This window comes from Lissotriton vulgaris, chromosome 7 (assembly GCF_964263255.1).
Source record: "Lissotriton vulgaris chromosome 7, aLisVul1.2, whole genome shotgun sequence".
NCBI classification, from domain to species: Eukaryota; Metazoa; Chordata; class Amphibia; order Caudata; family Salamandridae; genus Lissotriton; species Lissotriton vulgaris.
Window position 1 is genome coordinate 325,833,295 of NC_141695.1, and position 15,232 is coordinate 325,848,526.

At 47.3% G+C, this 15,232-nt stretch overlaps 1 protein-coding gene across 4 annotated transcripts in view; it reads right to left on the reverse strand.

The window, feature by feature from the left end:
* Nucleotides 1-15,232, reverse strand: part of LOC147701486 (oxysterols receptor LXR-beta-like) — a 319,523-nt gene that overhangs the window by 136,790 nt on the left and 167,501 nt on the right. For all 4 annotated transcript variants that reach the window (XM_086930165.1, XM_086930162.1, XM_086930166.1 and 1 more), the window contains one exon: nucleotides 1,531-1,710. In XM_086930165.1, the coding sequence (XP_086786291.1) occupies nucleotides 1,531-1,710 (180 nt within the window). The remainder of the gene's footprint in view (nucleotides 1-1,530; nucleotides 1,711-15,232) is intronic.

The following is a 15,232-nucleotide window of genomic DNA, read 5'->3' on the forward strand; positions in this document are numbered from 1 at the left end:
CAGGACACAAGGAAATTGTGGGACCTATGGACAGGAGCCCCTCAGCTACTGAATCTGTAGTAGGACACAGAAGGGATGCTCTCCAGGTTCCTCAGATATTAACCTTGCTGTAGAGCATCCACAATAGGAATATCGGAAACATATGTAGGAGTCTCCTAGAATTGAACAACTACAGGAGACAATTGGGGAGAATGTAAGGCCCGTCCGGCTGTTCTACAGAATGCACTGTGATGACATTTTCAAATGTTTTTTTTTTTTTTATATAGCCATAGACCGTTTTTCCTCACATAGGGGAAATCGTATTTTATTCTCTTTTGGGTGTATGGTCTCAGTATTCCTGAGGGTGACAGAGTGGTGTAGTGCCTGACAACGCCCTGATCAGCTTATCAACCAAAAGAAGTGAGGGCTTGTGAGAGCTGATTAACTGAATGGAATGATGCTGCTGAGTTGTATGCACATTGTAGGGCTGGAGGGGCACACCAAGTGTGAGACTCACTTGGGAACGGAGTGGTCAGCATTGCCATCCTGTAAAAGGAGCTAAATGAGAGAAGGGGAAGGAAGACCTGCAGTTCTTGTTGTGTAGGTTCAAGAGTTGTGCATAGCAGCCTCACTCTGAGACAGTAAAAAGGCCAGCACAGAATGGCAGCCCAGACAAGCAATAGTGCCTGTAACAGTTAAAGGCAGTTGAAGGACAGCACAGCTGTAAAGACTTGTACTGCCATGCAGTTCACCCGTGTTGGTCAGAACACTACTTTGCGACCATCAGATCAGCTGTATCAGAATCTAAAGCACAAATGTGGACTTTGCAATCAAGGGTATTGTGTCCACCTGGATAACCTGCCTCTGTGAGCAAACATTGGATCTCAGCCCAATAGAACTCCTCGAGTGCAAAGGATTCTATTCTCTTCTGATTGGATATGTATACATCAAAAATGTAGGCCATGACTAGGGAGCTAGTTTGTGTTAAAGAAGAGAGAGGCCTTTCAATCAGAAGCAACATATCTTGCCACATTTAATATTATAGAACCTATATTTGCTGAATGCTTTTTATTCTTTTTTTTGACAGGTTCTGCAAATACCTTAAAACGTCTTAGAAAATTGGCTCTAAAACCTTAGAGTCAGTAAACCAGAGCATTGTTATACTGTGTCTTTGCATCACATGGACTTGTCTGTGGAAGCCTCCTGACACTTGGAGGACATCTCAAGAGGACATATGGGACCCCCTCTGATCTTCATTATGCACTCTGTGGCAGCACACACCCAATGACTCTTCTCCAAGAGACTAAATATTCTTATGTTGTATTAGAATAGGAATATGGGATTCCTCTATTGTATCCTCCAACAAGGACTCTGCCTCAGAACGAACACTGGGATTATGGACCCCTTAGCAGTAACTCACAATACTCACTTTACTACAGGACATGCACACTTGGATTATGGAACCTGTCTGCAGGAGCTTTCTGATGCTCAGCTACCTGCAAAACATGCAGGTGTTTTGAGACCAACGTGCAGGAGCACTTGATAACTTACCTCAATGGTGGAGGCTTTGAGCAGAGCAATCTGGTCTTCTCTTGACAACTGGAGAAAGCCTGGAACCTGTTTGGCGAAGTCCACGATCTCCTGCACCGAGATGATAGCCAGCTCTGTAAAATGTGCAAAGCGCTGCTGCCGGGCTTCACGGCTGTTGGGGTCATTGGCTAGGGGCCATGGCTGGGAGAAAAAGAGAGAATAAGACCAACTTTATTTGAACTCCCTTATAATGTAAAGTAATGGGTCCCGAGCGCACCACACCCCTTCTTATCTCCCTCCTTCCAAATACATGAAGAGATGGAGCTCAACCCACCAGCAAAGACTAGGATGAATAACTTTGTTTCGAAGGTTTACTGGCCACACATTTACCCTCATGAGACCAAGCCAGTGCCCAAAACACTATTTATGTACTTACACACACATTACTACAAGGGAATAACCATACCATCCATCTGAGACTGAGATTAGACCAATAATTACAATCATCAGACTAAGCCAATAAATCCACAGAACTGCCTAGAAACCACCAAAGCTCAAGACATTGACATTCTCACACTGTATACTCCACTGGCTGAGCTAAGGAACCCTGGGCCTGAGAACCAGAGGTACACAATCGACATCCTTGTGCTGAGCCAGGACCTTGCCTGGTCGAAGTATTATGGAAACCATAACATGAAGGCGATATGATCTCACCATTGGCAAATTGTGCTTGAGGGCAAGGCCATAATCGGGCTCTTAATCGGTGGGAAAAATACCCCCATGTTATCTTCTCACCACTGCACTATCACACCCACCACAGGATCCCCCAAACAGGCCTTCTGAAGCACAGCCACAATGTAGGTTGTACCTCATCACTAGTAATTCAGCACCAGTGTCACAATGTGAGACGCCCAATAATGCGCCATCACAATGCAAGTACCGCAGTCCCTCACTCATGCTAGGTCACAGGCGTGACCTGCAACACTCTATGAACCTCATGTGTGACTTCATTCATGCACCGCACACTGTGTGACCTGCAGAATGCCTGTCCTTCAGACTGGAAGAACTGCAGCATATCGCCCCTCAGTCCAGCACTCCTGGAAAGCAGGCAACCCATCAATTCTATCACTGTAATGCCTCATCACCGCACAGCACCACATGGCCACACTGTGCAGCATCTTCTCTGCACTGTACCAATGTGTCCCTATTTCTCATGTATTAAAAGTACACTATTCATCTATCACACCTGACTCATCACTGCAGTGTGAATTTTGCCACCCTTGCACTAGCCAGTCATTCAGTGCATTTATTATTTATTTATTTTATTTCAAACGTTTTATAAAGCGTGAACATTACCCTTGTGGGTATCAGAGCGCTGTACAATGTGGCTAAAGCACGAATAAACTCAGTGCAATGGAACAAGTGAAGTAAATAAGTCAACACACTGTCAAACAAAAGGGAGAAAACAATCTAATTCAGAGGCCAGGTAGTCGGCCCAGTTAGTCCAGTTTCAGGCGGCCCTAGAGTGTAATAACAATTTAACAGAGAAGCATAAAATAAATCAAAACCAGATCGCAAAATAAGTGTCAAATCTGTAGTCGGCCCAGCTAGCACTGCTTCAGAGACCAGCTACAGACAGGCCCTAGAATAAAATAGCAATTTAACACAAGCATAACCTAAATCAAAACTACACAGTAAAATAATCGTCAAATCTGTGGACGGGCTGTTCGAGAAGTAGTACAGGTTGATGCAATTAATGTTCACTCAGGAATAGCCATTTGGCATGTTTCTTGAAAAAAGCTTTGGAGGGATTAGCTCTGATATCAGTAGGAAGAGTGTTCCAAATTCTAGGAGCAAGACCGGAGAAGGCACGATTGTAAGTACTTTTCTTTTTGAATTTGGGCGATTTCAAAAGTAGGGTGGACGAACTTCTTAAGTTCCGACATGAGCCTGAAAGTACAAGCTTGTTTGCAAAATAAGCCGGAGTGTTGTATGTAAGGCTTTATGCGTTATGCAAGCTATCTTAAAACATATCCTAGCTTCAATAGACAGCCAATTAAGTTGCCTAGGGTCAGGTGTAATGTGATTGTGTTTTGTGGAGCCTGTGATAAACCTGGACGATGTGTTGAGAGTGGCTCTGAGTGGGGCCAAGATCGCTTTCGGAAGTCCAGTAAGGGTCACCAAACCATATTCCAGTCGTGAGATAACCAAGGATTACTGCAGCCGTATGTTTTCAGGTGGAAGGAAGGGCTTGATTTTCTTAAGGGTGTCAAGTTAAAAGTTGGATACCCTGATAGTAGCACTGATGTGGGCTTGCATACTTAGGTATTTGTTCAAGGTAATGCCTAACAATTTAACGGAGTTAATCACATGAGGGGTGCAGTTGAGAGCTTTGAGCTGTTTACGCCAGTCCAAAGTAGGTGCAGAGTGGTTGTGGGGGCAATCAGCAGGAATTCGGTTTTGAGAGAATTTAGCAAAAGATTATTCTGGGCTAACCATTAAAAAATGTTTTTTAAAAAAAAGATATTTTCCCAGCCTAGTGGAGTATAGTGTCGTAAAATAAGAGAGGAATTCCTGCTGTATTTCCAAAGGGTCAGTAATGTGTCTGTTGAGTGTAGCTCAGTGATGTAGGCTTTAGTGTAGGGGGGTCTAACCATTTGTGCCAGAACCCTACCAGGGCAGTCCCCTTCCCCATACACCCTTGCATTGTGGTACTTTCCCATGTATAGAATTTCCCGCACAGCAGTCTCTCTTTATTCTAGGAGTAATGCTGTCCTCACTGCAACGGGTTCTTGGTCAAATGATGTCATTTGTGCAGCATCCAAGGTCCCAATCCCCCTTTCCATCCGAGACAGATTACCCCGAATATCACTGAGTACTGCAGAGCATTTGGCCATGCACACTCCTCTAATATAGACCTTAATGCCCTCCCACAGCATTGCCTCCGTGTCCACCGAACCTTTGTTAATATACCTCAATTGCATCCTGAATCTCTTGCCTAAGTACCTCATCTTCCAGAGCTCGATGGGGAAATCTCCATTGCTTTTGAAAGCCTTCAGGGTGTGGGATCTTCAGGGACAGCAATACAGGGGAGTGGTCAGAGAACGTTCTGGGCAGTGTTTGAAGTGTATGAAACCACTATGAAACGTCCGGAGTAACCAACCAGTAGTCAAGTCTGGTCCAGGTGTCATGAGGACTAGTGTAATGGGAGTAAGTGGTGTGATCCGGGTCTCGTGTACGGCCTACGTCCAGGAGCAAAAAATGCTCACAGATAGATTGCAAAGCTTTGCGGGCTCGGTGCTTAGGGTCTAGGGCTGTCGAAGTACTGTCAGCGGGCGGGTGCAGGGCGATGTTAAAATATCCCCCCAGTAGAAGAGGCACAGGGCCTAACAGCAGCAGTTTGGATAACAACGCGTAAAAAAAATCGGGGGAGTCAGTGTTTGGGCCATATACACAAACTAACGCTATCTTTTGGCTAAGCAGTGTGCCCACTACTATCACATACCTGCCTTTAGGGTCATAAGTGACAAAGAGACATTTAAAATGAAGCCGTTTATGTATGAGTATGGCAGAGACCCTCGCGTAGTTGCTGTAGTTTGCAAAGAATCTATTCAGGCCCCAGGATGAGGCGAACCTGGCGTGGTTGCTAATAGAAAGGTGCGTTTTCTGCAAGAAGGCTATATCCACCCCGGGTCTGAGCAAATAATGCACAATCTGGCCTTTCTTGCGCGTGTTATTTAAGCCTCTGATATTCCACGTCGCTAGCGTGACACTTGAAGGACCAGAGTTGTAACCTAACTGCACTATTTCAAGGAGTAAAACTCATGTGCTGTATGGAACCAAGTACAGTGCCCGTGTATTGTGATCAGAAAGAAAGAGACTAAAGCTACAGTGCAATGCAATACAAACAATACCCCACACACCTCCCCCCACCCAGCCTGCCCGCCCATCCGGAGAGGCAATACCAACTGCACAACCACCAACAACAGTACCAATAACATTTCTAAAACAAAAAGCAATGTAACAATTGTGGTACAGACAGTCGTCTCCATTATGATCTCGAGGTGGGAGGGAGGGGGGGCGTTCACCATCCTACAGCCTAGTAGCCTAAACAAACAGTATACTCAACATTTTAAATCCCGGCTGTCATTTTAACATAGTAAATGAGCAGCATATTAGCAGGAGGCCTAGATCAATAATCAGCCATGCCCAGAATTCGAAAACAGATCCACACTGACCGCTGAGCTGCTGTGTGGGGGTGAGGCAGTGTCCGCTTCTGCAGGGCGCTTATTGTTCAGCTCATAAGTGTGGCAAAATTCCTGGACTTCTGTAGGATTTTCAAAGATAAAACCCGGCCATTAATCTCTACCTTCAGTCTGGCTGGGTATAACATGCCGTACTTCAGCCCTAGGTTCTTTAGCGTTGCCTTCGCCCCCAGATATTTCCTCCAGGCGTCTTGAACCATGGTGGTGAAATCTGGGCACAGCGTCAGCCTGGAGCCCTGCAAAGATAGTTCGCCATGCTCCGGCGCCAGTCGCAGTGCGATATCTCTGTCCCGAAAGTTAATTATGCACGCTATGATGGGTCTCGGCGGGCAACCCGGGTTGGGGCGGGGGCCCAGTGACCTGCGGGCGTGCTCCACCTTGAAGCCGGGAGTTAAAGCCTCCTTCCCGAACTGGTCTGTGATGAACGTTTCCACCAAGGTGTCTATGCGTTTCACAGCCGTGGACTCCGGCACACCCACCAAGCAAATGTTGTTGCACCGACTGCGCGCCTCCAAATCCTTGTTCTTCGACGCAACTTCCTTCAGGATCCATTCCATGCGGTCTAGCCGCTTCACCGATTGCGCCATTCCATCCCCCAGGTCTGAAGTGCGGGACTCAACAACATCTAGTTGTCTGTCGTGCACTTGGAGCTTGGTGCCCAGCCTCGCAATGTTTCTGTCCAGGGAGTCGAAGCGGACATCTAGTGCCTTAAACCCGGCTCTCATTTCCAGAAGCAGTGGATGTAATTGGTGCGAGTCCACAGTGGAGGTTGATGGGGGTTGCCCACCGTCCGCCATTTTGCTTGGTTGGTCCCCGACGGAGTCCGTTAGCTTTCCAAAGGGGAGGACACGTTGTTTTGGGTCTTTGCGGCCCATGCCGCAACTGCTATGTCAGGTTCACTGGTGGTGGCCAACGGGCGTTCAGCAGACCAATGAATCCGTGTTGTGGCGCAGGTGGAGCACAGTAGGTCTTGCAGAGGGCAGGCCCACCTTGCCGCCGCAATTTGCAAACCCTTCTCGCGTTCAGCCACAGTATTCACACAGGCAGACTTCTCAATGACGTCAGTGTTGTAATACTCCACACGCGCAGGAAGTAATGAAATCGCAGCTTGTGGGATTGAGGAAGTGTCTGCCAACTAAACAGCGGGCTCCCCGCTGGAGAAGGGGACGGTTGCATACCCCGTTTTGGGGCCTTAATGTGGGCTGGCTGTGGTGGGGAGCGTCTCAGTCTCAGGCAGAGACAGCAATGATGTGAATGGGGGAGGTGCCGCTTAATCGGCAGAATTAGGGCCGATATCGGAGCCCAGAGCGCAACGCCCAGGGGACGCCTCCCCGTAGCCGCGGGTCTCAGGGCTGCAGGGCGCTCTGCACGGTGGCCCCAGGGATCCCCTCACCTCCCAGGGACGCTGGTTGTGAGCACTGGGCCCCCGGAGCGCCGCGGGCCGTCTCGCACTCACCGCTCCCCCCACGCGCCAGTTATGGGTTGCTGCGTTGTGTCTCTCCAGCCTACGCCTCCGCCGGGACCTGCTCCACCGCCATTTTGCGAGGCCGCCTCAGGGATAGTCGGAGCAGTCAGTTGTCCGCTCTCTGCGTCTTAAGGCATCCAGCTCGCATCGCCACTATTTTCACTGCCTCATGGATTCATCCTCCGTGTTTCATCGTTTGAGGCTGCAAATATTTCCAGGAAATGGGCAAATTGGAGCTACGGCTGGGAGAGCTTCAGCTCCGTGCGGCCATCCTGTACATGGCGTAGCCACGCCCCCTGCCTGGGCTAACCATTGTTAAGTTTGTAAGAGAGCCTCATTTCAAGTTTTAATGTTGACAGGAGAAGAGATCGGCACGTGACTGTTCCAGTATGTGGAAGTAAATTTGATGATGAGCCGACCAGTCATATGGTAGTATGTTACCCAGTTGTATCATATTGTCTTTAGTAATAATGAGGTCGAGGGTGGCGCCTTTGTTGTGGGTAGGTCCCTTACAGACCTGAGAGAAGTTGAGAACAAAGAGGAAGGCCTCAAAGGAGCGGTTAAAATCTCAGAGGAAGATGTAATATAGTTGATCCGAACATGAGCTAATGACCGCCATGATTTGGTCAATGAAGAACAGATTATCACCCGGAGGATGGTAAATCGTGTGAAGCACACAGACAGTGTTGCCCTCATTCAGAATTTTGCTAACTAGTTGCTCACAAGACAATTGCAAAGCAATATGAGATTGCTCTATAGTTAAGCTGGAGCGATGAATGCAAGCAATGTCCCCCATTTTAACAGGAAGATCGCATCTGATAATCACATAATCAGGTGGGATTAAGATGTCGAGAACAGGGGAGGAGGCATCGTTGAGCCAGGTTTCAGTGAGAATCAATATTTCCAAATCATGCGAAATGATGAGTGCAGAAATGTCAGCTGCATGTTTCACAGCCGATCTGCAGTTGAGCAGCATTGAATTGTTGTTAAGGGAAGTGTTGACCACTTCATGATGAGCAGTAGTTATTTGTAGGAGATTTTCCTTATTAACCGATCTGAGGTTAACCCTGGGTTCCTGGTCAGGGTCAGAGGAAATAGCAGGGATGACGACAGAGGTGTTGGAGAAGGTTAAAACCCTGGTGTCATTGTACGAGTATACAAGAGTGAGGGTGTCCTCAGCCGACAACTGAGGCTGAAACCTACGAGGCCTGGAGTGATGGTTAGGAAGAGGCCTAGAACTCCAGCTTGAACTAATTGGGTAGTGAATGAAGGACAGTTTGTCACCACCACCCAAGACTCTTTGTGGATTGCGTAGATCGTTCTTCGGTAAAGGGTGTACATTACAGACCCTCTCCATCTTCATGGAGATCTGTAGCAGGGTCTGCATGATCTCTTTGACAACCAGGAGATCCTGCTTGAGGTCAGTGAGTTTCCCCTCAAGATAAGGTCAGGTAATGCACTTCTCAGCCGCCCCAAAGTGAGACAATGGGTATAACCCCAATGTTTTGAGGGTATTGGATGGTATAGTGAGTCCCTTACCTCTGTTATAGCGGGAGATAGAGTCCCGCTTTAGAGTGGTCTCGCCGTCAACCAAGGCAGGAGTATTGACATGATGTGGAGTAAGATACGATGCAAGGAGGCGCTGCTTCGACCTAGCGTGGGTTTAGTAGCGGCCATGGTGGTTTTAATACATGTGATAGAGGACATGCAAGGGTCAGAGGTAGGTGGGAATGGGTTACACGGAGCAGTACTGGAGCAAGCAGCTAGGTCCAGTGCCCTTGAGGTGGTAATACCTGAATCTAAAGGAATATTAACAGGGTTATCATGATTCGTAGAGCTGGGGTTGCAATATTCATCCCGCAAATTAATGGGGCTAACAGAACTGCAAGTGGTTAAAGAGGGTGGCGTCAAATTAGATGTCGGAAGTGGGAAAGGAGGATAGTTACTGGGGCAGCCACTAGGTGGAGGGCCATCGGATCGGTACTACCGAGGCCCAAGGGAGGAAAAACTGGTATGTCTGTGGTAGTAGTGTGGGCGATATACATCTCCTCAGTGTTGTTGGAGAGAGTGGAGCGGTACATAGGTAAATGAGTTGACGCGGAATTGGGGGAAGATGAGGCACAGAGGGTTCAGATATGGTGGGTAGGAACATAGATAGGGATTGGGAAGCGGGATTGGAGGTAGAAGAGGGGTATGGCAAAGAGGATGAAGAAATAGGGGGAGACTTATGATCAATAGTAGCCGAGATAGAGTTATTAAGTGTGCTTTTAATCATCGGAAAGATACTGTCAAAGCGTTTGAGGTTTCGTTCTGAGGCTTGAATAAGGATGTTGCCATTTATTTATTTATTTAGAGAGTTTTATATAGCGCTGCTGGACCCAAGGGTATCAGAGCGCTTTACACGGTTAATATCATACGTTAAATAGTTCACAGTGAGCATTACTCATGAGAATTCCAAAAAATAAACATTACATTCACATGGAAAGGAGGTAGCTAAATAAGAAGGCATAGCCGAGTGCAGATAATGGTGGAGGCAAGGAATGAGAGGAGGAAGGAGGGTAAAGAGAGTAAGGGAAATAGGGGGTTAGGGACAGGAGGAGAGGAGGTTAGAGAGGTGGGAAAAGGGGTGGGGTGAGGTAACAGCAGAGGGGCAGGAGTCGGGCATCATTAAGATCAGAGATCTTACGTGCCCCAGTATCTGTCGAGAAGAAGTGATTTGAGCCTTTTTTTGAAGAGAGGGTAGGAGGGGTTGCAGCGGAGATCTTTGGGGAGAGAGTTCCAAATCGTGGGGGCATTACCAGAGAATGCACGGGATTGGGCTTTTTTGTATTTGAGTTTGGGAGGGATTAGGACAAGGGAGTTTGTGCTCCTAAGGGATCTAGAGCACCCAGCTTTTTGTAGTTTGTCAGCCAGATAGGAGGGGGTGTTAAGGGGGAGGGCTTTGTACTTGATACATGCAATCTTATATGTGGATCTTCCTTTGATTGGGAACCAGCTAAGGTTTTTAAGGCCAGGAGAGATGTGGTCGAATTTTTTACAATCGGAGATGAGTCTGGCGGCGAGGTTGAGAACACATTTAATAGGTGCCAGGTGGATTTTCAGGGTGCCAGCGAGTGTTGCGTTATCATAATCAATTTTGGAAAGGACAAGTGATTGGACAACGATTCTTAAGTCATCGGCAGGAATAAAAGGTTTAAGTTTTTTGAGGTGAAAAGGGTGAAAAGGGCACTTTTGCTAGCATTATTAATGTGTGGGATGAGATTAAGGTTAAGATCAATACTGATGCCTAGGGATTTGACAGAGTTCGAGGAGGAGAGGGGGCAGTTAAGAGCTGTGATATCGTTGATCCAGAGTTGAATAGGGAGTGAGTTGTTCTTGGCACTGAATAGGATGATTTCAGTTTTTTTAGGGTTCAGTTTAAGATGATTGGGGTGGAACCAGGCGTGAACTTTATTCAATGTGTCGTTGAGTTGGAGGATGTCATTGTGGGATTTGATCTTGTAGTACAGTTGGGTGTCATTGGCGTAGAGGTGATAGGATATCTTGGCTTGTTTGAGAATGAGGGTGAGTGGTTCCATGAATAGGTTGAATAGTGTTGGGGAGAGGATAGAGCCTTGAGGAACGCCAAGTGAGACAGTTTGGGTTTGGAGAGGAATTGACTGACCTTAATTTGTTGGGATCTGTTTTGAAGGAAAGAGGAGAACCATTCGAGTACGGTGCTCTCAAAACCAAATCGAATTTTAAGAGTGTTGAGGAGGGTAGAGTGGTGTACAGTATTGAAAGCTGCCGAAAGGTCCAGGAGGATTAGCAGAGAGGATTCACCTCTGTCAAGAGACATGTGAATATCGTCAGTAATGTTGAGTATGGCCGTTTCAGTTCTGCATCCTTTTCTGAAGCCTGATTGGAACATGTCAAGGAGATTGAAAGAGACAATATGGTTATTAAGTTGGGAAAGGACACATTTTTCCAGGACTTTAAAGAGGAAGGGAAGGTTAGAGATGGGGCGTAGGTTGTGGAGGTAATTCGGGTCGGCGGAGGAGTTCTTGAGGATGGGGGAGATTTGATCTAATTGAAGAGAGGCCGGAACACAGCCCGTAGAGAGAGAGGAGTTGATGATGGTGGTCCAAAGCGGGGCATTGATGTGTTTGAATTCTTGGACCAGGTGAGAGGGGAGAGGGTCTTTAGTGTGCGAGGATGGTTTGAGTTTAGAGATGATATTGACGATAGCTGTTTCGGATACAGGGGAGAATTCGCTCCAGGAGGCATTGTTTTTAGTTTGGTGGAGTATGAGAGTGGAGCCTGGGAGGAGGGGTATAGAGGGTGGTTGGAGGATGTCGCGAGACGGGGAGAAGAGAGCGAGCTAGTGCTAAGCATGTTAGGGAGGAGGTGAAGTTTGAGGTGAAAGGGGGGGCGGCAAAGGAAAGTTCAATCACGTTGACTTTGTTGGAGAAGAAGCTTGCTATTTCTTCACATCTTTCAATAGTTGCAAGTATTTTCGAAGGGCCAGAGGAGGTTTGTTTTTTAACGATGTTAAAGAGTTCTCTGGGGCGGTTTCTGGCATGATTTAGTTGCGTGCGAAGATAGGAAGCTTTTTCATTGAAGATGTTTTTTTTGTATTGTGCTCTAGCATTTCTCAGAAGCACCAAATTATCAGTGGTGGGATGGTTCCTCCAGGTACGTTCTGAGTGCCTGAGAGCTCGTCTTTCCATGTTAAGGTCCGAGTTGAACCAGGATTTTGGTGGGATGTTTTTTTCTTCTTTGTATTTTATAGGGGCAATTTGATCAAGGGCATCACAAATCGAATTGTTGTAGTGTTCAGTAAGGTCGTTGGTGCTATGTGAGAGAGGGGAGGGGGGAAGTAAGCGAGATTTAATGGTATATTCCAATTCACCGGAGGAATGAGGTGAAGTTTACGAGTAGGTTTCAAAGGTAAAAGGCCTATCGGGGTCGGGTGTATAATGGAGCCATTTAAGTAGAAGAGGATAAGGTGATGGTCAGACCAGTCTACTGGAAGGATCATAGAGACGGAGGCGAGATCCTTGGTAGTCCGGATAGCATCAAGGGTGGCACCTTTGTTATGAGTTGGGGATTGGCAAAGTTGGATCAGGTCGGTAACGTCCATGATATCGTTAAACCGGGAGACCGCAGGGTCGTTATTTTTATTCCAGTGGATGTTGAAGTCTCCTAGAAAGATGGGGGGATAGTGACGCTAGCGTAATAAGGTCGGACATCTCTTCAGTAAAGGAGATAGAGTTACCAGGGGGGTACAGGTATTAGTTGTTGTGGGAGTCTGGGTGCAGAGGGAAGAAGGGGTAGTCTGCTGGTACCCAGGAGAACAGGGATAGTGGACTGAAGGCTAGGGGGAGTAAAGGTGTGGGATTTTTAGGGAGATGTCAAAGAGCTATTAAGGGGGTCAATAAGAATGGATGGAGGGCATGTGTCATGTGGCAGAGGGTGGGAAGTGTTAGCACTGAAGGCATGGGCGATTTTGCTGAGTTTAGTAGGTGTGGAAGGGGTTTTGGGGTTAAGAGGGAGGGTAGGGGGAGGTGGAGTGCTGGTGTAGAGGTTATCGCAAGGGGACATGTTGGTGTAGGTAACCGCATCGGTGCAAGGAGGGCAGTTCTTTGAGGGATTAGGAATAGAGGAGTCAGTGCGTGATGAAAGGGGGATAGAGAATAGCGCAGGGACAGGTGTGAGATCCTGGGTAGAGGGGTGGGCTTTAATGAGGAGTGAGACATCAGTTCTGAGAGAGGTGAGATCAATGAAAAGGGAAGGCAGGAGTAGTTCAACATTAAGGAGTGATTATGTGAGAAGTGTGGAGTGAAGAGGATCAATGATATTTGGGAGGATAGGAGAGTTAGCATCATTCGGGGGACGGAGATTAATGAGCAGGGGGATAGCCTGGAGGGGGGATGGAGTTTGAGGTAAGGTGTGTGGCGTGATCATTTTTGGAGAGAAGTGGAGTAGCGGTGGTCGACGTGGGAGGGGAATTCGTAATGGATGGGGGAAGTGGCGAAGAGACAGTGGGGGTTGGTGTACCCAGAATATTAAAGGATATGTGGGATAAATGAGAGGCCGCTGGCGGAAGAGAGGGGGAGGTCAAAGTGGGAGGTGTGCGAGAAAGCAAGGGGGAGGTGTGGGTCATTTGGCGAGGTGGGAGGGTAGAGAGTGCATCAGAGAGTGAGGTGAAATGGGAGATTGTGGGCGAAAGGGCAGTAGAGGCGAGTGGGCTAAAGGAGTGAGGAGTGATAGGGACAGGGACAATGAGTGGTTTAGGATAATCGAGAAGGGGGTGGACAAGTCGATGTGCGCAGGGGATGTGGGGGATGAGTTAACGTTAAGGGCTAGGGAGACATGATTAAAATGGGAATTAGCAATGGTGGTTTAGTTGGGGGTTGTGGTAGTCAGTAGAGGTTGGTGATCCGGTGATATTGTGAAAGTGGAAGGGGGGTAGTGGCGGAGTTGAGGGTTGGGGAAATTGGTGGAGGCGGGATATATAGGTCGGAGATGGGGGGGTTGTGGAGAGGCGGAGGGAGGGAGAGAGGAACCGTGGTTCGTGAGTGCTCCCGTAGTTGGGGTGTGTCAGAGAGAAGAGATGTGGGGGTGGGGGAAGAGAGGAGAGGTGAAGAGTCCGGTGGATGAGTGGTGAGAGGGGGGGATAAGAGTGCTGTGAGAGGAGTTGGGATAGAGTATTAAAGTGATGTTCAAAAATGAGGAGGTGATTTTCAGAGGCTTGAATGAGGAGGTTTCCAGATTTGAAGATGGATATGTCCACTTCGCCCATGAAGGAGGAAGATGGGGTGGTAGATAGTTTGAGACCGTAAGGAATCCTCCGGGTGACAGTGATGCGGAGGTGTTGTAGTAAAAGGCTTTTCGACTTCGATGGGCGTTTGGAGAAGAAGATGAGATTGGTGACAGAGGAGTTGAGTGTATTGTGGTGATCCGCAAAGAGGATTTCATGGTGTTGACATAGGAGATTATGTTTAAAGTTTTTTTTCCCATGTTTGGAGAGCTGAGGAGGGTATATGATGGACCAGGAGTTGGGGCCTAGTTTGGAGATGGGAGAGGATGAGGTAGAAGGGGGAAATGTGAGGGGAGGCATGTTGGGGAGAGTAGGGAGAGTGTGTGGATAGAGTGCGGGGGGAGGGGTGAAGCAAAGACTGCTTGGACCACTGAGTGGGAGCGAAAATATTAGGTTCAGGTCCAAACTGTAAAAAGCGGAACTGATAGAGAGATGAGGTGTAACCAGTGGACAAAATAGGTGAATTCAAACTCAGAGATATGGATGAGGGTGGGGAGAGGCTGAAGGAAATCAATTAGGTGATAGCATGGTTAAAGCAAAATCAATAGTAAGCGAAGGCATAAATGGCGAAATAATCATAAATGGAGCACACCAAAACATCAGGCGTGGACAATCCAAAATAAACAGACAGTAGAATATGGATTACACAAAGCAGAAAGAGCGCCTCAAAATGCATGGAGTCAGCAAATATATATGGTATAAATGGAAGAAATAGCATATATGGTTAGATAGGGCTTAACATAACAGGGGGATGTCAAGTCGAAGGTAGTATGCTGGTACAAGATAGGTAAGCGGAGGAGTAAATGGCGATACAGCATATGCATACATGAGAGAGATGGAGCATATCGAAACATCTATTGCGAACAAGACATGAAAAGCAAACAATAGTGTAAAGGAGACATACTGCAAATGGAGCACTTTACAATGTACAGCCTCAACAATAAAAAATGGCAAATGTGGCAGAAAGAGTAGATAAAGAGTGGAGTATAGAAAGCAAGATGACGACAGTGCAATAACTAATGAAGGGGGAGAGAGAGAAGAAGTGAGTAGACACCATCAAAGCAGAAAAATAGAGAGGAGGAAAAAGAACAGGGGAGTAGAGCTGCATTTAGTCAAGGCAGAAAAGAAAGTAAAATAAAGGAAAGGAACATGTCAAGATGAGTTCAGGGGTTCCAGAAGGACCAGGATGGC